This window comes from Falco punctatus, assembly GCF_963210335.1.
Source record: "Falco punctatus genome assembly, chromosome: 7".
Lineage (NCBI taxonomy): Eukaryota > Metazoa > Chordata > Aves > Falconiformes > Falconidae > Falco > Falco punctatus.
The window spans coordinates 8,969,188-8,992,265 of NC_137587.1; the positions used below are offsets into that span (position 1 = coordinate 8,969,188).

The 23,078-nt window shown below is 42.2% G+C and overlaps 1 protein-coding gene across 8 annotated transcripts in view; it reads right to left on the bottom strand.

Moving 5' to 3' along the window:
- Nucleotides 1-23,078, bottom strand: part of TTLL5 (tubulin tyrosine ligase like 5) — a 133,482-nt gene that overhangs the window by 24,892 nt on the left and 85,512 nt on the right. Inside the window, exon 31 of one of the 8 annotated variants that reach the window (XM_080395810.1) lies at nt 4-23,032. The exons of the other annotated variants lie outside the window; for them this stretch is intronic. Within the exon in view, the coding sequence (XP_080251936.1) occupies nt 23,008-23,032 (25 nt within the window). The 3' untranslated portion in view covers nt 4-23,007. Of the gene's footprint in view, nt 1-3; nt 23,033-23,078 lie in introns of those variants that run through there. 8 annotated transcript variants of the gene reach the window in all.

Genomic DNA, 23,078 nt, shown 5'->3' on the forward strand with positions numbered 1-23,078 from the left:
AGAAAAGAAGAGCCATCATACTTTCACCACTCTGCATATAAGGACTCCTGCTTACAAAGGCACTGCTGCTTCCTAAAATAATACTTAGCCAGCTACAAATTTGTATTAAGTGGCTCCAGCAAGCACAACACCTGCTACAGGTGTCATGTGCCAAATGCCATCTTTCTAAGGAGTTTCTTGAATTCCAGGCTGGCACTGTATTACTAGCCATAAAACCATGTTTGAGGAAAACAAAGGAAAAAACAAGAAAAAAATCTGAACTGGAGCATGTCTGTGGCTGATTAGCATTTAAGAGAGACAGAGTTGCAGCAGGAAAAGAGCTAAGGACTCCCATCACTAATGAAATAATTATTTATTTGGATTTGTAGAGATTTTGTTAATACACTAACACAAGGCTTACAGGAAGCATACACATGCTGCAGTGAGAATGGAATAGAAGAGACACATTCAGTACAATATCCAAAGAGAGGATAAAGGACTGGTAGGGTGAGGTTGCAACTAGGGCACATACTGACTCTATACAGTTACAACCTAAAAGACCTGAGGGGACTGAAGATAGGCTCATTTCTTCATCGGAGTAATGCAAGCCATTCCCAGAGAAGAAAAGGCCTCCTGCAAAGAGGCAGGAGCTCTCACAACCCAGGCTTTTACAGTGGCAGTTCAGCTGTGGCCTGCAACATGATAAGTACCAACAGGAGCTCACTGGCATGCTTTAAAGTTTGTAAGCCTCGGTGAGAAGGCAGCACCAACACACTTCTACACAAGGCCGAGGGGCTTTGCACAGAGCAGGTGGCAGACTGACAGGACCACAAGGTGTCCTGAAGAGGTTACAGTGGCCCAGCAACTCACACGTCCTGTGCTCACAAGGCGGGATGCCATATGACCCACTGAATCCTGACACTCTGGCTAATAAAACCTTTGAGGCCCAAGTTTCTGCTGATCTCTGTCATGTTTCTCTCAGCCAATCTTTACAAATATTTCCTTTGGATTTCAAGAGCAAACTTCCCTTGTATTTCCTACATATGTTCTTAGTAACTGGGATGTATAAGATATTTGGTATCTTTCACGCCACATTTTGGAATGCAGGGTCATGCTTTTGGCAAAGGAGTTAACTGCAATCTCCTTGCTTCAGGGTCCTATCAAAACTTACAACCTAGATCCTTTGAACATGTCACAGCCTCTCTTGAATGTGTTGCATCTTCCTCCACAAGCTTCATCATCACAGCAAACCCTTAAAATATTCAGAAAGCTGTTTCAAACAAGACCAGAAGCAACGGCCAGCCCTATGCACTTTCCCTCAAAAATAACCTAATGCATCCCTTTCGAAGGAAATAAGAGGACAAGGACAAGGGTCACTCTCCATACTCAGCTCTTCAGCAACAGAAGAGTAAGACAACCCAGTGGAAAAGGAGTTCAGCTACCAGCACCTCCACCCAGCATCCTCTGGGCCTCCTCCTGCTTGGAGCACCACTACAACTTTCACTCTTAGGGGCCACTAGCTGTAGCTAGACTTCCCTAGACTCTGTTCAAGGGATCTCACCCATGCTTCCTCAGTCCTTTGCTTTCACTGTACCACACTGCAACACTAGCTAAATGACTCTCACCCCCTGCTCCCTTTTGCTACAAGAGTCTCAGTCTTTTAGCTCTTTACCAGTGCTTGGAAAAGTGACAACCATAATGCTGCTAACAGTACTCAGGCCTTGAAACCCAAGTTGTATAGGTCTGAATCTGGTTTTGTGGTTAACCTTGGGAGAGCTCTTCCCTCTTCCAAACGTGCCTTCCCCCTTCTGCCCCAGTAACGAGGTCACCACCTTCTACTGCTGTGGTTTTACCTGCAGTTGCTCAGCTCTCAACCCATGGATGCACATGTGCTGCTGGCCGACCAGCACTGTCACCTACTGGGCACAGGATGCCACAAAAAGCATTAACTTCAGAGGAGGACAAGACAAGACACAAGGAATCTTGGAAATGATCGCCAGCTGTCCTCTCTCCAATCCCACCAGCTCACCACACAGGTTATCAGCAGGTTGCTGTCACCTGGACTCAACTCCCATCCTAAGGGTAGTATCTGCTCCTTCCACTGCATAGATACAGGTTCCACCATCCATTCAGATGTTAAAGCTCACTAGACTTCTCCTTTGCACCAAGCAGCTGGAGTCTCTGTTACCCCTCCCAGTAAAGTCAAGTTATGCTGATAGCTGAAAAGCACAAAGGACTGTACTGGGAGTAGGATGCACCCTTCGGGAGATAGCTGGGGGACACTGCAGACCAGCCCTTGAAACAAACATCAACTGTACCAGATACAAAGCTGAAGAGCATTCAGGAGCTCCATCATAGTCATGTTGCTGCTTAGTAAACAGCCCGATTAATTCCTCATCAGTATTACTGAAAGATTATGATCTTCAGCACCTCTGTTTTGAACTAAACAATTGGATTTGTCCATTTGCCTAGACTAACTTTTTCACACCAGCAATTTCTCAGTTGAGGAAATTTGGTAAATTCATTCAAAATGCTCCTAAATAGCATAAGCCAACATCGGTTAAAGGGGTTACGTCTCATAGATTTCATAACTAGTTAAAACACATGAAACCAGAGCTAGAATAAACGGAGAGTTTCCAATGGAGGCAAATTACCACTGGGGTCCCACAAGAATCTGTGCTACAGTCTCTGCCGTTTGAAACATTTGTAAGTGATCAAGGAGGGGGTAAGGAAATAAAGAAATAAAAATAAGTTTGCTGCTGAAAAGCTGAAAGTCACTGAGAAGTATAAATAAAAATAAACACATCACCGAATGATCAGACATTAAGGTGGCAGGTAACATCCAATTTAATAACTATGAAGTCATGTACCCAGGGAAATGCAATCCTAGTTTTAGGCAGTGATGGACTTTGAACTACTTATTTCTATTCAGGAAGGAGATCTTATAACTACAGCTATCAGAGATTTTTCTATGAAAACATGACTAAAATATTCTCAAAAGCAAACTCAAGTGTTAGAAATTATTAGGAAAGGTATAGGGGAAAAAAACACTACTATGCTAACATATAAACCAAAATTGCATCCACCTCTTGCATACTGAGGATAGTTCTAATGCCTGTGCCTCCTCTCTTCTCAAAAAGCATACAGTAGAACTGGAAAAAGTACAAAGAAATGCTGTAAAGATGATCAAAGGTATGGAACAGCTTATATACTGAGGAATGACTAAATAAATAAGGACTCCAGCTTGGAAAAAGGACAACTGAAAGGAAATATGAAAAATATCTATAAAATCATGAGCTTCAAGGAGAAGGAGAATAGGGAACAATTACTCACCTCTCACGATATAAGACATAGGAAAAACCAAATGAAGTCATCAGGTGGGCAGGTTAAAACAAACAAAAGGAGGTAGTTTTTCTCATAACACATAATTAAACTGTGGATGCCTTCTTACTACGGGAAGCTAAGGATGCCAAAAATTTACAGGGGTTCAAAAATTATTAGACAAACTCACAGAAGCAAAAGCCACTAACACTGTTTATATACAAAGATACCATCTCCTGGCCAGAAAAATCACTGATTATTGAGTCCCAGAGAGTACTGGGGAAAGTATCACCATTCCGTGACATCACCTACTGCTCCTCCATGGGCCACTGTCTGAGCAGGACATTGAACCAGATAATCCATCTCGTCTGTGAAAATGCAACTAGTACCGTTTATGCATCACGGGTTTGAAACTAGACTTGTCTCAGGTCTCAGTCAGAAGTCAGAGAATTCAGTCAAACACTCTTTAAAGTTTTTGAGTTACACAATTTATTCTAGAAACTAGTGTCTGTTCCAACTTCTCTTGTATCTACCTCCAGCTCAGAATCTATAAGGCATAAAATTTATCCCTTGATCCAAAAGAATGCTTGGGAAGCTAAAGACTGAGTGATTTGTTCTAAAACAGAAGTAAGACAAAACGCAGGAGATAAAACTGATGAAAATGAAAACTCCACTAAAGTTGGGCCTGCTGATAGCCAAACTGGCTTTGTGCCACAGAGACGACGGACTGTGACTGCAGTCTGTAGTACTGTGACAGCCACTAACTGAATGGGAAAACTTCAGGATCATTTCCTTGACCCTCATTTCTTTTGTTTTGAGATATCTAGCAAAGGAATAACAATCATGGAAATACAAATACTGAAGACTGATGGTCCAATTTTTAAAAATGCACTGGGATTGCTGCCTTGCTCCAACCTTCATCCACTTAATTCTCAAATGCTTTCATTTTGTTTCTAACCCATTTTAATCTACTTTTTCTGTTTTAACCAATATATGATCTAGAGTCCAAAATAAATTCTTTAGTATATAATATTGCCCAGATAAGCTTGGTTTAAACTACCCAGGAAAACACTGTGGAAACTATGGTATTATATCTTTAGGAGGAACTAAATAAATAAATTTAAAAAAACAAAACCAAACACAAAAACTTTGGCTAACATCTTTCTGCAGCATAAACTGTCTTGTATACAACTCCCTGCAGTTCCAATACCTCCTCTCCACACAATGCAGCACAACAGAACTTACTTTTCTGTAGATACTATATTGAAAACACTGTTGCTTGCCTGAGTAGATTTTACTCTCATGGCCTGCAGAATCCTTCTGGACTGAGTATGCTTCCGTTAGCTTCCATACTTCTTTATAGATGGAAATCAATACAAATTCATTATACATCACTTCAACCTTTTCCAATATAAGCATTAAATATTTCACAACAGAAACCTGCATATTTACAAGTCTTAGGATCACTTTCGCAGGAAGATGTTTCATCTGCAGTTTTGGAAAGTCCCCATGTAACATGTTATCAAGTTGCTGCTATTACATCTAACGTAAAGCTTGCCCTGGTACAGAACATGGCTCAGGATCTGAGACTCAATGTGCTGCTGCCAGAGACATACTCCAGCTCTCCATCTATTTGCCATGCTCACAGGAATGAATGCATCATGGTGCAGCTTCTATTCTCAGTCTCTGCCTGTCGGATGATTTATCCAAGGATGACAGCACCTTTGCTCCCTTCCTGAAGTTGGCTCTTCTGCTTAAGGAATTCTACAAGCAGCTCAGCATAGTAATGAAGGCTGGAAAAAAGCGGTAAAGGACCTCACACCTTAACAGATACTATAGAGTTCACATGGAACCGAGACTACATAAATACCCCAAACCGAAGGAAAAGCTTTTTCACAACTCGCACCGTTTTAGGCAAAGCCAAAAATAACCAGAAAAACCCACACACCCCCAATAGAAATGACGATTATAGAGTCAGCACTCACAGACCTGCTTGTTTTCATTTCAGTGCTTGAACACTAATGATTGACTCAATATTCATTTGCTCACATGTACAGATGACAGATATAGACATAGATGCACCTACATGTAAATGGGAAAGAGAAATTCCTGCCTGTGCCACCAGAAGAGATTGGGTTTTGTTCTGTCAGCCAGGCTGGTTGTGAGCAATCTTCTCACAGCTTGCTCAGGATTATTTATGAGTTGCTTAGTTTAGAGACCTGGCCAGGATTCAGGCCTTCACTATGTACAGGAAATCTCAGCCTTGGCATTATGGCCCATCCTTTGTAAGCAAGACTCTGTCCTTCCAGCAGCTCTTAGGGCTACTCAGTATTTTTGGCAAGAAACCCACAGCGTTCCTTTCTTTCAACTGTAGCTTTCATAAAGCCTGGGCCAGAATTCCCTCTTCCTCTTCACTGACAGCATAGGACCTCTCTGCAGCATTTTGCATCACAAAAGACACAGGTTTGCTTCTGAGACAGACTTCAACAGATCTCTGTGCTATTACGATCACAGCCCAGCCTAAAAGTGCTAGAACACCATGCACTCATCTCCAGGTTTTCTGGTTCCAAATTCCCCTTCTGCTCTAGTTCTCTCTTCCAATTCATTAGCCCTTTTCTGATGTAAGCAACACTTACGCGATCAACTGCTTACACCTTTACTAGAAACTAATGCTAGTGCACTAAAATACTAAATGCTAATAAAATATTAATACTTTTGTTCGTTGACTACAGGGGAAAAAAAAGTCTTAATAAAATCCAGCCTCCATACAGAAGGGATGTGGTTATCACCTCTTACAGAAAGGAGAGAGCTGGTTTCCGTTCCCACTTCAAATGGATTTGAAGGCAATACCAGGGACCGAAGCTGTAGACAAGACCAGACCACAGAACACCACTCATAGAATTCTTTGTAACTATGAGATTCTATCTGACAATCAGCAAGTCTGTACTAAAAGACTGATGCTGGTAGCTACTAATGATACAGCTCACGCTTCTCCTAGCATCCATCATCCCTAAGTAACTCATTCAAACACCTGACAAAGCCAGGTCTACTACCACACCACCACCGCTGAGATGAATAATACCATACAATAAAAGACAGTATTAGAGGACAGGGAAACAAAAAATCCTTACTAAAGTGAAACTACAAGGAAATAATCGAGGGAAGGGACAGCAGAAGGGATCCAGAATATGTTTTCTTAATGTGTAATTTGGATATAAATTGGGTTTAAAGCTTCCACTGTTCCCCCCCCAAAATTAAGGATTTTTAAATATCATAAATATTACACATAGGGCTTTCCTTTATATTTCAACTGAAGCCTTCTTCCAATGGCACAGCTGGGCACTTGTTTGACACCAACTCCTCTGTGGCAGGCAACAATACCAATTCATGACATATACTGACGTTCCTCGTATATTGCTCACTAAGCAGGCACTTTTGAAACATTTGAAATGTGCCTACATCCCATTGAAAGGCAGTGCAAACTAGGCTCAAATTACTTGTCAAAATGATACTTCAGCATTCTTGAAGAATACTCATCTATGTTTAACCCTGCTTAGTTTGTGAGAACTGATAGGATCATAGCAGGAGTAAGTATAGCTGGAGGTCTAGCAAACTGAGAAAAGAATTATCCTCCTCTTAGATGAGGAAACAAGCTGACAGCAAAAGTACTTTGCATCCTTTCCTGTAAAGGCCGGAGCTAAGGATGAACAAGGGCCGTTACTGGCAATAAGTTGAACCCAGTACATTTATAAATCAGTGTTCCCACCTTGCCACGGAATGCAAGACAATCTTGGGCAACATTTTCTTTCCCACAGGGCATTCAGGCGGTATGACAAGTCCAGGAAGCTTTCAGTACAAAGTCTGGGCGAGCACCAGCTGCTAGAAAGTAGTTGGCATAGTAACTGATGATTCTGTCTAGTATGGCAGCTCCCAGTATCCTGCTGACTTATGTTCAGGCACTCAGAAAAACACAGAACATTTTCTTTGGCACGCTACATGCTTCTACCATCCCTAACAATAGGCCCTAGATTGGGGCTGGCTATGGAGCAATGATAAATATAGTGGGACAAAGCCCAGGATGCTGGGGGCCTGGCTGGGATGCAGGACTGTCGGGCCTCTCACAGCGCCACTTGCCTCAAGGCCTTTCTTTGTCTTTTCTTCCTCATTCCCTCCCCTCAGCTTCAAAAGCAATAAATTAAAAATTGAAAAACAGAGCAACAAGTCTTTGAGGATGGCTTGCTCCTGGCTTCTACTGTTATCAGGGGCATCTACAAAAGAGTGACTTTGCTGTAGATTAGTCAGCAAGAGTTTGCATTTTAGCATGGTCTGTAGTTCTGACTGCTGCAATGTGCAAGCCCTTAAAGCATCCAGAGGCAGTTATGTTACAAAGGTAAAGGTAGCTTTTCAAAAAACAGGGGGGAACAAAGCATTTTTAATATCCCTAAAAGAGCTCAGCCTAGGACTTGGGAGTTGTCTGAGGCCCAGGGAGCTGTCCAGAACTCGCCACGGTGCAGGCACTTGAACAGGGAAAGGGCAGGCAGGAAGCAGCTGGCCTGTATAAAACAAGGATGCCATCACCTGGCCTGCAGTCTGCTTTTGAGCTCTGCAAGAGAAGTCAAGGAAAAGCTTTTAAAGTTAATGAGCAGCCTGTCAAGGCTGCACTGGCATAATAAACGTGTGGAACTGCATTTTGGGTTCAAATCCAGTTCAAAGTGACAAACACAATCTCCTGTGGTGAAGGTGTTGCAGAGATGTAGGAGTTATTGTCCCAGACCATCAATCAAACTTTCCCTCCTTAGTGATCAGGCACAGATGCAGGCATCTTGTAATAGTTCCAGCCTTAGTTCTTCAGCTCCCCGCTTGCCCAGCAGCTCAAGCTACTATTACCTACACAGAGGCTCTTACCATCAGTATCTTTGTGCCATGAGACAACAGAAGATGTACAAGGTCCATAGGAAAAGCCTTGGGACTAAATTGGTTGAGGCAAAGAACACAAAAAGTTCCGTGGACTTAACTACAATCTCCAGATCCATTCACAGGTTAACTGTAATAGCTACCAGAGGCATCATTCAAGCATCCGAGGACGTTTTAATGTGCATAATTACTAGCAAATGCCAGGAGTCCCCTTCTGCTATTCTCACAATTCCCCCTTTCAACTGAAAGAATTGATGTTGTTACAAGAATTTTATTCAAAAACAAAAATGTGAACAAAAGCATCCAGCTCATCTCCTTGTAGTGCAGGATTAGCACATGTTTCAGTGGCTGGAAGAGTTCATGTGTCACACTCTCAGCTGCATAACTCCACAGGCAGGTACAACAATTTTCCCTGAGATTCCTAATTAAACTTATATTTTCTGTGGTTTATTGCATGACCTTCCTCTTATTTCAGGTCTAAACCTTCACTGCTAGGGCTATGCCTCCCTTGAGCTTAGCCAGCCTTGGCACACTTAACTTCCTTCATCTTTTTCCTCATTTCAGTCCCTTCTGGCCTTTGCTTGTATATTGCCTTTCTCTGAACTTCTTCCACTTTATCAGTGTTTGGGGCTAGGCAAGTGCTCAAAACTGAGCACATTATTCCAGATGTGCATATACAATAGCTATACAGGGAAAGCCCACTGCCTTCTTGCTCCTTCACTTTATAAGTACTATCAAAGTTCATGGGCCTCCTTTTCTGGTATATGGTGCTGTATAATTTATTTCCTGCTCCCTGGCTTCTGAAAATTATTCCTCCTATTTCCCCGCCATTGAGAAACCTGCCTTTTGGAGCAAAAAGATTTTCTTATAACAAAGGCAATGTAGTGCCTACCCAGTTCTGCTGCAGATCAAGAATTAAGTGCATTTTAGGTCCTGGGTCCCCATATACAGGCACATTCATGAGTGTAGCAGGTTAGCAATGGGGTGCATCAAAGCAGCCTTTGACAGTCTAGGAGGGGAAGGGCAGGTGAGATTATGGAGCACTGGAGAACCTCTGCAGGCAAGGCCTAATCTACCTCAGCTATTCCCAGATTTAGCTAGCATTATCAACCTTTTACTTTCAGGAGCACTAAACCTGCCAGTCTTAGCAAATGAAGTATCTACCCTTCAGTGGAGCCAATTTCTGTTGGGCCCCTAGTAGCATCCTTGGCTCCATGTCAGTTACAAAATACTGTCAGTCTCTCTGATCTGGAGAATACTTGGCAGGTAAACACCACTGTATTTTTTTTCTTCTCTTTACATATGGCAGCTTTAAAATTCACTAGCAGAAAGGCTAAATCAAGAAAACTAACAGCCAGCTGGCTGCAGAGTTCAATGCCTTCGTCCTGTTGTGGCTCATCAGGTCACTGGAGAAGCAATGAAGGCATCTGAGCGTATCTCCTCCATGTAATCTAGATTACTGAGCACATCTCCATGTGATCTACATTAACAAAATCATATCACCCTTTCTACCCTCAATTAGTACAAACATAGGGGTGAACTTTACTGAAGTGGAAGGTGGTTCTGGCTTCATGTTTCCTGCACATATAGTGCAAAAGTATTTTAACAAGATATAGATACAATAAGATTGACACAGAAATCTGGTATCATTGTGGTCTCATAAGAAAACCTTGGGGAAGATTAGCTGCTTCAATCTGACATGCAACTGCCTGAACAGTGTCATGTGGTGTGTGTCCCCATCCCGCCAATTTTAAAGTATTAATTAAAGTATTAATTAATGAAGTTCAGACAGAGCAGGAAGAGTCTGAGTGAGGTTACTTGACTGCACTGTCTAGCTGTGCTTTAAAATAAGTAATTCAGACTCAGACAACACATTAAGTGCCACCTTGAATTTGATCATTTGTCTAGCCCAGGCAGAGTTTCTGGGGTGATTATACACAATCCACAGAACTCAAAGTACCAGAAACTTAAGATGGAATACTGCACCATTTACAGAGATGGGAAGGGTATTTCTTGCTGCACAGGTTCCACTGTAAAATGCTACCATGGATCAAGTGGATCAACAAAAACCATGACTTGTACTGACACTCTTCTACTTTTCTGCTATCAATGTAGGCAAGTCTATTGAAAATCAAACTGGAAAAGACTGATAGGCTCTATTTATTCCTAGCCATATATTTTTTTAGTGCTTTAGCCAAGCAGATTTTGCATTTTATGGGTGGATAGCAGCAGTAGCACATAAGGATGGAAACAGTAAATAGACACTGCTATCTGTCTAGAATAGGCTTATGACTGGGTCTGTAATTGAAGTCACTAATCTCTCCTGGAAACCGATATTCCCTACCTCTCTCCAGAGAGGCAAGGGTTAAGTCAGGACCAGTAAGTTAGCCCTGCACCCCGTAATGCCTCCTTTGTAAAGCCGATCACACAGTTTACAGGGAAGGAGTGAGAGTGCAGCTGCTGTCCCAGCCAACATTTGGTTCCTATTACAGTGAGTAAGTCTCCCTCTCCCCCGTTTCTACTCTTCCCCCCCCCCCCTTTTTATATTAAAAGTCCATCAAACACATTTTTTCTCCTTAATATTTTCCATGAAGTTTCCTCCTGCATAGGCTTTCCCAGAGTGTGGTGCTCTTTGCTATATGTGCTCAAGCAGCAGCTGCAAGATCCCACTTGAATAAGAGAATGGAGAATGAAGAAAGCAGCTCAGGCCCCCTGTTCAAGTCTCAAGAGGCAAGCAAGAAGTTACAGTTGGGCTAACCTAGTGAAATCTAGAGCATTTGAGAAGAATAAACAAACAAACAAAAAAAAAACAGGCTGTTGAGTTTTGTAGGGTTAGGATTCATGAGACAGGGTAGAGTAGTCAAAGCACACTGGGTCAGCTCAGAGCTAAATGCTCCTGCCACCATCAGCCTCCCAGAAGACATGGCACAGGATGGTGTTAACACTACAGGGCCTTAAGGGTTCCTCCAGGGTTGTGCTGTCCAGGTGTCACACCACTTGAAGCCCAAATGAATTATTCAGTTGTGCTGTATGACCATGGAGAAGAGATGTCATATGCTCCTAGCTTCAGGTGTTTTGTTGTCCAAATATTTAATACCAAGCACATAAAGAAACCTCTGAAGAACGTGACAAGTCTCTAGGTTCCACAAAATTTCCACTGACGTTCGCTAAAGCAACCAACTTTGCTTAGCATCCAGTACACCTATCATCTTGCTATGCGGTAGATGACCCTCCAACAAACATCTCAGAGAAGACTTGATAAATCTGAAAGCTTAAATGGTCTGTCTATGGGGATGAAGCATGCTGAAATATGAAGTTCCCTGATATCGCAGAACTTCACAAGAGAAGTGACACTTCTACACTTGCAATCTATACCTAAAGGGAAGGCCAGAATCTGTTCTGCACTTCCAGAGCAAAGAGGTACAAATTCACCTAGTCGGGGGCTGTGGAAAGTGTCACCTGGAAGCTAGCTAGGCCAGTCACGTTAGGAGAAATGCTCAAGGTAAGCAGCAGAGTAGCACGGCACCAGCAAGATGCATCTGCTGCTACCATGCGGTAACACAACTAAAGCTGTATAACATCTAGCTGCTGAAATACAGTAAAATAAGAAAAAAAAAAACCCCAAAAAAACCCCAAGAACTAAAGGTCACTTCTCTGGGTCCTTGCCGTGAGGCTGTATGCTTGTGGTTAACAGACTCTTGGTTTTGGACAATTCCCCAAGCATCAGTACAACGGCAGAGTAAAGGTCCTCAAGAGATCTTTTCCCTTAAACAACTGAAATTTATCAACCTAGCTCCAATGTAATGAAGCTAGAGGAGTTTCCCAATAAACAGAAGATAAACTTACGCAGCCTCCTAAGCCCAATGGCATTTATAAGCTGGCCAAAGAAGCATCTCTAGCACTCTTATCCTCCTGACGTTATAAACTTGATTCTGTATGCAGCTTCTGCTCTCCTTGTCCCTCAAGTGGGTTTAGATAAGGTAAGAACACGTGACAAGAAACAGACTGGATTTGAGAGTGATCTTCCCACCTGTTACACAGAACATTTTTTTTCCTCCTCAGGTTCCTTTTGCTGTTATGTTATGCTGGAATTAAGGGAGAAAATATTTTTACCTCTACCTCCTGCACAAAGATAACTCACCTGCTGTGGCTCTCTGAACATTTAACAATGGGTTAAAGAATAGGAAGAGATGACTGTGCCTGTGTCAGCACACACTTTCTAAAGTCTGTCACAAAGTGAATACATAAAATGTAATTGGGGTAAGGGGGTGGGTGGAATACGCTCAGATCCACAAAGAAAGAGTACTAGTATGAGTTACTACCTGTTGCAGAAGCTGACTCAGGAGCTGCATATGCTGCATAGACAAGACCATCCTATCGCAACACGTTGCAGAGAAAAAAAAAAAGCTACTGATAGAGAGAGACCACAGACAACATAAACCATGACATATAGACTTATGGCCAATGGCACATTGGCACCAAAGCAATCCCAGGGCTGCGGTGCTAGTTGTTTTACAGCTATCTTTTTTGGAATCCATGCAAGCCTCGTGATGGCCACACAATGCTGTATTTGTATTGTAAAAGTTAAATACTATTTTTCCCTCTCTCCACTGGTCGCCCAACTTCCTTAGATGTAACAGGAGATGCATTCTGGAATTGCTTATTTCAACCAAGACAGTGTAAGTTTCTAGCAATGGTCTTCAAACTAAAACTGACAGAAGTTTTCCAGGTCTGTAGTGTTCCTTTGCAGAATCCTCCAGATATACCCTACTTGCAGCAAACTTCTTTTCAGAAAAGAATTCTGCCTTAAAAATCCACAAGGTATTTTTCGAACAAATTTGCTGTATTTTGTTGACAGCTGAAGCCTAAAAAATACCTTCAGAACAGAATGACAGGTTCAATTTTGAATTACATGTTATAAATTTTAAATGTGGAAAGAGAAAATATTTTAGAAAAATCCATAGCCAGCACCAGAACAACAACAAAAATACCCCCAGCGCATCTCCTTCCCGAAACTTCTTGTGTATCCATCCCTCACTACTGCCTCCAGAAAGCTGTGGTCACATACCAGGACTGGATTATAAAGAACTACAAGAAAAGAGTGGAAAGACTTTCTTTTTATAAAGACTCACCTGAGAAAGCAAGCTCTTCAAGTACTGCAGCGCAAGAATCTCCCCATTTATTGGCAGTCTGTCCTCAAAAGATTAATACCACAGAAGCATGTTGCCTTGCCAGAAGAGACTATTCAGTTCACAATTTTAGCCTCCTTACTGGTATTTTGTTTTAAGCTCTACAGAATACAGTCCCCACGCCACTCTAATATGTTGTTCCATAAATTCCCACCTCCTATTGGGATCAATCTACTTTACCTGAGAACAGAGCTCAGCTTGCAGCATTTCCAGTAACCCAATGTTTCAACAAGAAAAATCATGGAGGAGTTCACCTTATCACAAAGGAGTTCAGTATTCAATGGAGTAAACCATGTTACAGCATCTTGTTTCTGGCAGAGAAGACTTAAGTGAGTAAAGGGGAAGCTTCCAGCAGATACGGCAGTGAGTAGCGTCTATTCCTGCTTTAATGAAGCTTTGGTTTAGCCACCACATTTCTCTCTCTCTCTCTTTCCTTATTGGAAAGATGATCTGGTCCCTCTAGTCTCCTCAAGAAGTTCTGGGGCATCAAGAATGTAAATCTCTGCCTATTTCATGTGGCCATTACAGGACAAAAGGTTCAAATTACTATGATTATATTAGGAGGGGGCAAAGCAGAAGAATCATGAGGAAGCAGTAATTAGGAAGGCAAAGAAAATAGAAGTGAAATAAATTTATTAGTCTAAAAGGCCCAAGCAAGTGCAAGGTGCTTCACTGACACGTGGCACAAGGCACTATAACTCAAAGAGTAAAATATAATAAAGCAATACTATTGCTAATGCCCACATACTTGGTTTAATTAATTTATTTTTATTTCCCTCTCTCTATCCTGGCACTGTAAAGAAGAATGCAACACACGACGAAGGCTGGGGGAAGAAGTGCTGCACAGGGCTGAGGCAGCATACCTGGCAGCTGCTAAAACAGAACTTCAAAGTCTCAGCTCCTTTTGAAAACCCATCAGGCAAGAACCACTCCTCCCCTTCAGCTTCTTTAGGAGCTGGTACACTTAACCACTTCAGCATGCTTGGCAGTTCTACAGCCACTTCCAAAGCAGGTGGTGGAGTGGAAAATTGTGGGAGAGCCCCAGATCACTCAGTTGTCTCCCTCTTTCCCCAGCAGGCAGCGACACATGTGCTGACCAAGCAGGCCAGCTGACAAACCACAATTAAGCACAGAAAACAGGGATTTTGTGATTACACCTCTGAAACTACAGAAAAGGCCCAGACTTACTTCAGTAAGCTGGGTCAATGATATCTTTCCCCAAGAAACTGTAAATCTGATGACAGACAACATCTGTCATTAGAGGAAGATGAGTAAAAGGATGTTCAGATAATTATACTGTATAGTACAAAGAGCTGGCACACTCTAAAGGCAGTTCCCAGACTTGCCTAAGATTTGTTAAAAGATCCCTCTCTGTCAGATCCTGTCTGCTGAAGATGCTCAAGTTGTACAAAACTTACTTGGATCACCCAGAGCTTGAAATCTTTTAAGTGAGATTTCTGCCTCCATCTACAACTACAGCTAGGAGGTAGAGACTGTAAGCACTGGTTTTATTTGCAGCACCTAGGAAAAAGCTTTTTGATTCTGTCCATTTGAACAGGCACCCATATTTGTGATGTTTCCTCCTCCGGTGTGGCAGAAGAGTCTACGATGCAGTTGCACCAGCTCTGCTGGTCATCCCCACTGCACACTATATCCATCTTTTCCCCTTGGGATTTAAGAATAGGAATCTATGACAGTGCTGCTTCCTTAGGAACGCAACTTTGCTTGATTCCTTAATGACTGATTATGGGTAGGCCTTTCAATTGCTAGGTCTTCTGGACTGTATATGGGTGTTGAATATTTCTAATGACTCTGAAATCCAAAAGCCAAGAGTAGGTATCTTCAGAGGAAGTGCAATAGCTTTCACAGGAATTTGTGGTTAAAGATGAAAAAAAGTTATGCAATTCTATACTCCAGTCCAACCCAATCCCTTTTTCTAGAGCCAAAATGGAATTGTTTCCTACAGTGTACAGAGAAAATTGTATAATTAGTCAGAAGCTCCCAGACTCAGGAACACAGATGGGAACCATGGAATCACTACCTCAGGAATTTCACCAAGTGATTGCACATAAAGCTAAGCATGAGCACATCAAAGATGCAGCTGCAGATACTAAACCCTTATAAGGACAGGCTAAAATATCCCAGCCACTTGGTGGAATAATGTCCTTTCAAGAGTCCCCTCCTAACATAGATAAGGCACATCAAGAGAGGACAATAACAATAGTGTCCACTGTTGGATCAAGACATCTCCATTATATGTCACTTCATACTTGAAGCCTTTTCGTGATGATTCAGCAAACATTCTAAATAGAGTAGACTTTTCTCACAAAGGCCACAACTGATATATTTCACAGAAAATGAGTCTATAGTAAAGGCAAATATGAGTGCAAACATGGCCTCCAGATGGCTTGAGCCGAACACAGGAACATTTACAAAGAGGTTAACCTTCACGTTGTGTACTGTTTATGGCTCTCTAGAGACTGGTTGGAGTATAAGACAATAAGCAAGCTCTTGCATAAAGGTGAATAACAGACATTAGAAAAAAGCTGAAAGTAAATGACGAGAGTAGTTGTTACCTGGTTTTGCTACCTAACAATATACACTATAAACAGAGTGAGATTTTGATAAGCAAGATGCAAAGAACCATGCATTCTGCAGCAACAAGCAGAACAATTCAGTCTATGAAGTTACATGCTATCAGGAACTTAGATAATTTCAGAGTGAGACATGCAAACAACAAAATACCCAGCACCACAGTTCTCTTGCCTTTCACAGAAGTGCTCCTGTAACACAAGCCTAATGTATACACTCATATATTCAGGTTCTGCAATGCTTCAGAGGTTGTAATATGTTAACAAAGATTTTGTTCTGTTTAGAAAATACCAACAAAGAAAACCACTGCACTACATGAATCTTACTCTGCCCCCTATGCCTCAAAATGACCTAGAAAGTCATGCATAGCTTCATAACTTCCCTTGTCTTCACACAGATAAGTAGAAGATACTTTAGTATTTATATAATTTAGGTTAGCAGCAGCAGCAAGAAAGTGGAATTTCAGAAACAAATGAAAACATGACTCTGACCTTTGAAAAAACCAAAATCAGTTATGCAAACAATGTCCTGAACAGGACAAAACACTTAAATGACTAAAACTGGATTAGATCCAAGTTTCTTGAAATCTACCAGAATAATCCAATTATTAAAACTGGGCTTTCAAAACTATTTTAGCAGTATCTATTAAGCTATTTTTTTTAAGAAATAATTTTAAAATGTTTGATATGCATTTAACTAAATTGAAGTATTTGTGAACTTTAATAAATAACAAAGAAAGTTATTGTTCCTTTGGATTTTTAATGAAATTAATTCCACATTAAAACACAGCTCCTTCTTGAGGGTTTTCAAATTTGAAGAAAGATTAGTGAGTTCTCCATATTCAAAACCAAACTCTATGAAAGGCAGCTGTTCCAAAAAATCTTAATAGGCAGCTTTTGTTGGAACTGTTCATAAGGGATAGGCTCTAAATTTGCTTTTCTTTTTTTTTTCTTTTGTAAGGAAATTTGAAAACAGAAAGCTAGGGTGATCAGTGTCAATAGGAAACAAAATCTCACTCTCTTGGAGAATATTCTTGAGATATTATATGTGGTTCTTTATTAGAAAGAGGTATGTTTAGCAACACACCTAATTTTAAGAACAGCACCGTCTCTGAAGAATCACTTTCGGGGCGCTCAGAGTTTCAAGAGCCTGTGCTTAGACCTTACACATGGTTTTCTTTGCTGATTTCTTCCCAACAGATGAGATAGTGTTCTCTTTGCCATGTTGACTGCCTGAGTTGGAAAACCTTTAACTGCTGTTCAAATTATCATCTACCAGAAGGCATTTACAGAGAAGCCAAAATCTGTAGCATCATGAGACTGGCAAAGATTCTTACACCCAAGTGTCTTCTAGTGGAGCTGCGATCAGAAATATATTGAACAGAACACTTTTTAACAAGTCATTTCAAGTTTTTTCTAACACCACAGTTTGAGATTTTAGGAAACAGCCATGGGAAATAGAAGTCAGTATGTTGTCTTTAATGAGTATTGGAAAGTTCTCATTTGAAATTCAGATTTTTTTTGGAAGTGACAGAAGTCATAAATCCTAGATACTTATTTATCAGTACCATAGAAGACCAACATAGGTGTCAAACCCAAGCTTCTGACTAAAGAGTATTATTCCATTTACGCTGTTCTGTGGCTAAAATCTCAGGAAAGAAAAATCCCTTAAGATGTTGTATTAGTTGTAATAATAGATGTGGATCTGAAAGTTCAAACCGTTTCTAGGAATGCCAAGCCTTTGTTGGTATGACTGTTACCTCCTTGCAGATCTACACTCAGTCATCATAAGCAAGAAAGAAAATTCTTAAAACTTACTCATTTCAAGTCTTGGTATCTGCAGCTTTTTAAAACGCTAGTGAAGAGAAGCTGACACCTTTTTACTCATCAGCATCTTTATCCCAATACCAAAAAAGAAACAGAAGGTCCAGACTTGAGGTTTCTTCCTCCTCTTCACATGGTCTACCAAACTGAACGTTTTCTGAGCTGAATTTTGCAGAAAACTCAGTTTTCAACACTGAAATACTCACAGCCCAACTTGGCTTCATTCTTCACAGAGAAGATTATAATATTTTTTTTTCTCAGGAAGAAGCAAATAAAGAATTCTTTATGCATACAAAAGATTTAGACCACATAAACCACAGTCCTTTTGCTCCAAAGGGTGACTCTTGCCCAGGCTAAGCATCCATGACCGACAGCTGCCAAGTAGCGTGTGCAGCACTGCCAGATAACAATCTTCTTCGACTAACTTTTCAGTCAAGTGCCATGTGCCAGACAGCAGAAAGATAGAAAGGGCAGTGGAAGACATTTACTGAGCCAGATGCAATCTGAAATTCAAGCAAAGCTGCCACGCAACATCATGAATGCCAGCAGTTGGAACATAAACAGAGTCTTTGATAAGGCTCTCGCACTTTGAAATTCCTTCTACTAAAGGTTATTGTCCCAGGGCCAGTTTTCAGTAGACTTGGATCAGCCAGGCTGCCTTGGCCTCTCCCCACCTGGTTTGCTGTGGACAGTAATTGGATGAGAAATGTTAATAAAAGTTCAGTGAATACAACAGGAGAGTGTCTGGAAACTGTGGTATCTTTAAGCACTACCTAGCATTCCCCCCCCCCCCCCCGCCCTCTTTTTTTTTTTTTTTTTCTCTTTCAAAAGAGGATATCCATCTTTCAACTATTGTTACAGAATTAAGCCCTAGAAATAACTGCTTGTGGTAAAGGACTCTGGATACGTCGGTGTTTCCACCCTGACATTGCAGAGCCTACCTTTAACAGAGCACTTAAACTTTGTAGTTGGCACTGGTTCTGGACAATCCAATAACCAGCTTTCTTGAGCCACCAAAACACTTTCTTACTCATTACCAGCCAAGCCCTCTTACTCAGAGCACTTTGTACTATCAGCCAGTGAGTAGTTTGACCAGTGTTGGGTAGACTAAGAAAGTACTACTGAGCACAAATGTTACTCATTATCGTAATTCAGACTATTCCCTAAACAAAAAGCTGGCATTCCACAGTGGCATTCTGGTTGCCCATCTTATATAATATACATACCCTTCAAAAGCCTATGAGCTAATCAACAGGATCACCAAGCAAAGCTGTCACCACATGCATAGGGAAGCTGAAATACTTGCTGCTTTACACTTTTTTTCCCCCCTCTCCCCTTTTTCAAAAGAGGTTTCTGTTAAATGCTGGAGCCTTGCAAGGCTCACAAACAGCTGCTGCTTGATACCTGCAGCCCAGGGAAGCCCTGGAGAATAACAGGCTGTCATAGAGCCAACGGCATACAATTCACAAACTCTTGTGTCAGCTACAAAACTCCCCCAGACTGAAAGGTGGGGAAAATTATGTGACAAAGGATCTTCATTGTAAAGGCTGACTAACACTTTCAGGGATAGAAAAGGGGTGTCTGTGCTTTTGGCAGGGAATTCCCATTTATATCACAAGATAAAACACCAAAAAGGGCACCATGTTCATTCTGAGCAAGCCAAGCTAAAGTGTGACCTCAGGCTGGATGGAAAATTTGAATATGCATTGGTGGTGGAAACTTCACTGTACAATGGAAGGTAGCCATGAAGCCTAGCAGGAAGGAAAACCTTTTGGCCCCTTTTGCTGTGTCCTGCTCTGGCATTTGTACTTGGTCACTGAAACCCTTAACTCATCTGAGCATGACTTCAGGCCCTTTGGCTGCTGACTTCAGAGTTGTCCAGGGACTGCCCCACATGAGGGCTGCCTTCTAGAAAGGCTTTCCATGTGGATCTCAGATCACACTCTGCTCCCAACATCTGACAGGCTTACCGAGATAGCAAAATAATCCTAATTCAATTTCTCATTCTCAGCTGTACAACACCAGTGTCTTCAACTCAGCTGTTCAAGACCTTTACTCTCACCAGTAACCAAACCTCCTTTCTAACACAACCCTCTAGACACCTCCATTTTCCTGGAGTGAAAAGGTACATGGCAGGCTTGGAAATCTCCAGAATATTCACAATGAGTTCAACTTCAGGACAGCCCTGGACAACATGAGGCAAATGAAGGAAAAGTTGCAAACCTGCCTTGTCCTTCATAAGCCTGGCTTACAAAGGGGATTTCCATTTTTACAAAGCAGCATTCTGTTGTGTGTCTGGTAGGGAGGATACAGAACATGCAGCTCTGAGATTTCAAAGTGCTTCACTGTGACCCACAGGAATAGCACAGTTCAAAGATGGACCCATTCAATCCCTCTGTTCTTAGGCCAGATGGACCTGCCCTAAGATCAATGCCAGAAAGGACGCTCTTCTGGGAAGCTTCCCAATGCCCTTCTCAGCTGCACAACTGTGAACTAATTCCAACAGCTATGGCATGGAAGCCCAACTTTCATTTCTACCTCACTACCTGCAAGACCAATCAACGGACAAAACTTGAGGTCCTTGTGTGGGGAAGAGCCAGGGATGGATAAAAATACTGCTCAAAAAAAATTAGGAAAGGGGAGAAACCAGACATTCGTGGGATTCCCTGACAGCTCTGTGCAGAAGGAAGGGCTGGGCTGGAAAAAACAGGGCCCCAGGTTCCTGCCAAGCTGTCTGAGGCCCGTTCTTTCCAAATAGCTCAAAGAAACAGCCAAGGCTTCCTCGTAACCCTTTCAGAACTCCTCTAGAGAGAAAGGCTGCTGTGGCCAGAGCTGTTCCCACAGAGCACCAGACTACAGGAGTCCCTGCATTCCTAGAAGGCTGTAAGCAGCAGAGTATCTCCTCCATGAGAGCTACTGAAGTGAGAGCTACAGCCACCTTAACCCTCTGAATACCACTCTGGAAAGCAGCTATTTTAATGGTGATCAAGAAGTTTAAATAAGAAGAAAGGGAGATCTGCCAGTCACTTTGCAATGTGAAATATCTGGAACCTACACAGGGTATTTCAAACAGATTTAAGATCAGAGATGGCTGGGGAGAGGTTATGAGTCAAGTAGCGCAAGACATTAAAAAGATTTCAACTTGTTCTATACTGAATTAGAGGCTTATTAGAAAACAGCATGTGACTTCCATCACAGCCAACAAAATCCACTGGTGGCACCTGAAAGCAGGAAGAGCAAAGTTCACCGGTGAGGGAAAAAGAATATATTGTATCAGCATGAACTTGTGTTAGCATGAGCTGCCTATACCTGTTCCCCAGTTTTACATTTACTGCAATAACCAAAGGAAAACAGCTGCATAATAATAAAAAATTCAGTGTTTAGCATGGTCAGAAGCCAGCAAGATATTAGCATATGTAAGTTATGAGTTAGAAAATACAGATACAATAGCTTTACTTACATAAAACCAATGTTTTACTCCTACTTGATGTACTGTTTTCATTTCTTGTCATCTCTATAAAGACAGCCAGACAATTAGAGGGCTGGGAAGATTTCCATTTAGAACTTGAAGGGGACTGTTTAGTTTAGGAGAGACAATTAAGAAGAATATGATAGAAACAGAGAATAAACAGTGCAGAAAATAAATCAAGCATTCCTGTTTGTCTTTAAGTAACAAGGGCGTAGAGACTTTTGTCAAATTTTTGGGAAAAATAAAAAAAAGGAAATTTTTGCATAGTATGTAATTCACCTGTGGAACTCATTGCTACAGCTCAATGAGACTACAGTTTTTCCAGAATGTAAAATTACATGACTAATGACAACATCCACACTAGACTATGCAGAACAGGGAGTATTGTGAGAACTACTAGCCAGCTCTTAAGAGTTGGAGGGTAAAAGCAAGCTTGCCCCCAGAGAGGGAATTTCACCGCTGCTCATGGGAACGCTCTCTGTTTCTACTGAAGATGGTGGTGGTAGTTGCTCTGAAGCACAAGATGGGCAAACTAGACAGATCAGCAGCCCAGTCCGGGATGGCAAATCCTGTGTGTACATTAGGGTAGGGTCAGTTTGTGCAGGGAGCTGAAAGGAGAAAACCCAAAACCGTTACACAGTATCAGCTTGGGGAAAGGTATGAAGGCCCTGCCACTCGCCTCCACCTACCAACATGGAGTGCTTGCTGGGAACAATGGGAAAGATCCACTTATCTTCTCAGAAAGGAAGTCACGCAAAGACAAAACACGCCCCCCTCAAATTTCAAGAGCTATTTGCAGAAACCGTAATTGCCCAAGGCCAGCAGACACACGTCATGCCGATGTTGTGCCCCCTGTGCTCAGCTAGAGCCAGTCCATGGGAGACCCCAGGCTGCAGCTCCAGCAAAGCCTCCCAGACGTAGCTGAGAGGCCATGCTTGCACAGGCCCGCTGGTGCCCCGCTCTGCCCTGCTGAGAGGCCCCAGCTCTCGCCTCCGGCTCACGGCCCCAGCACTGGCTCCTGCAGCCTCCCTGCACACAGCCCAAACCCCCTTCGCCTCTGGAAAGGGTCCTGCGATTAATCTCACTTATTACCTCGGAAAAGTAACAGCGCAGCGGCTGCCAGCCAAGTCCGACTCAACAGCGTCTGGGGAGCTGAGGCTGCAGGGCCAGGCCTCAGACTGTCTGGGCAAGTCACGAGCTTTCCGCCTTTCCTTTCCTGGAGGCTCCAGGCAGACAGAGCCAAGGCCTAGCTGTGGGAAGCAGGGATCCTTCAGGACTGTGCCAACCCATGGTGCTGAGGCTCAGGGCGATTTCCAAGCAGGATGAAGAGTAATTGGACCTGCCATCACAAGTTTCTTTCGTGTGACTAAAATACGTATAGGAAATAAAAAAAAAAAATATAAAATACAAGGCAAGCCATGTATTTCTGAAGTTTAAGTCAGCCAGTTCACTTCCACAGTTAACAAGTTGTCACCAGTGATCCTGGGAGACGTGTTAAAAGAAAAAAAGAGGTAAGAGGTTGCCGGGGCAGGGGAAGGCTGTTACAGACACAAATATGCATGAGTAGAGAAGAACATGCACAAACTAGAGACAGGATGAGCTGCAAGAACGTACAGCTACCCAGGCAGCATGACAATTTTTTGCTCACCCTTCTTAAACCTCCTCTGAGCAGAAGGTAGTGATAGACTCAAACACTGCTTCTCAGGGACCGCAGGCAGAATTAGCATGATAGAGTTGCCGAGGACCTGCAGACGGGATCAGTCATAGAAAAATCACCGTACCCACCATCAA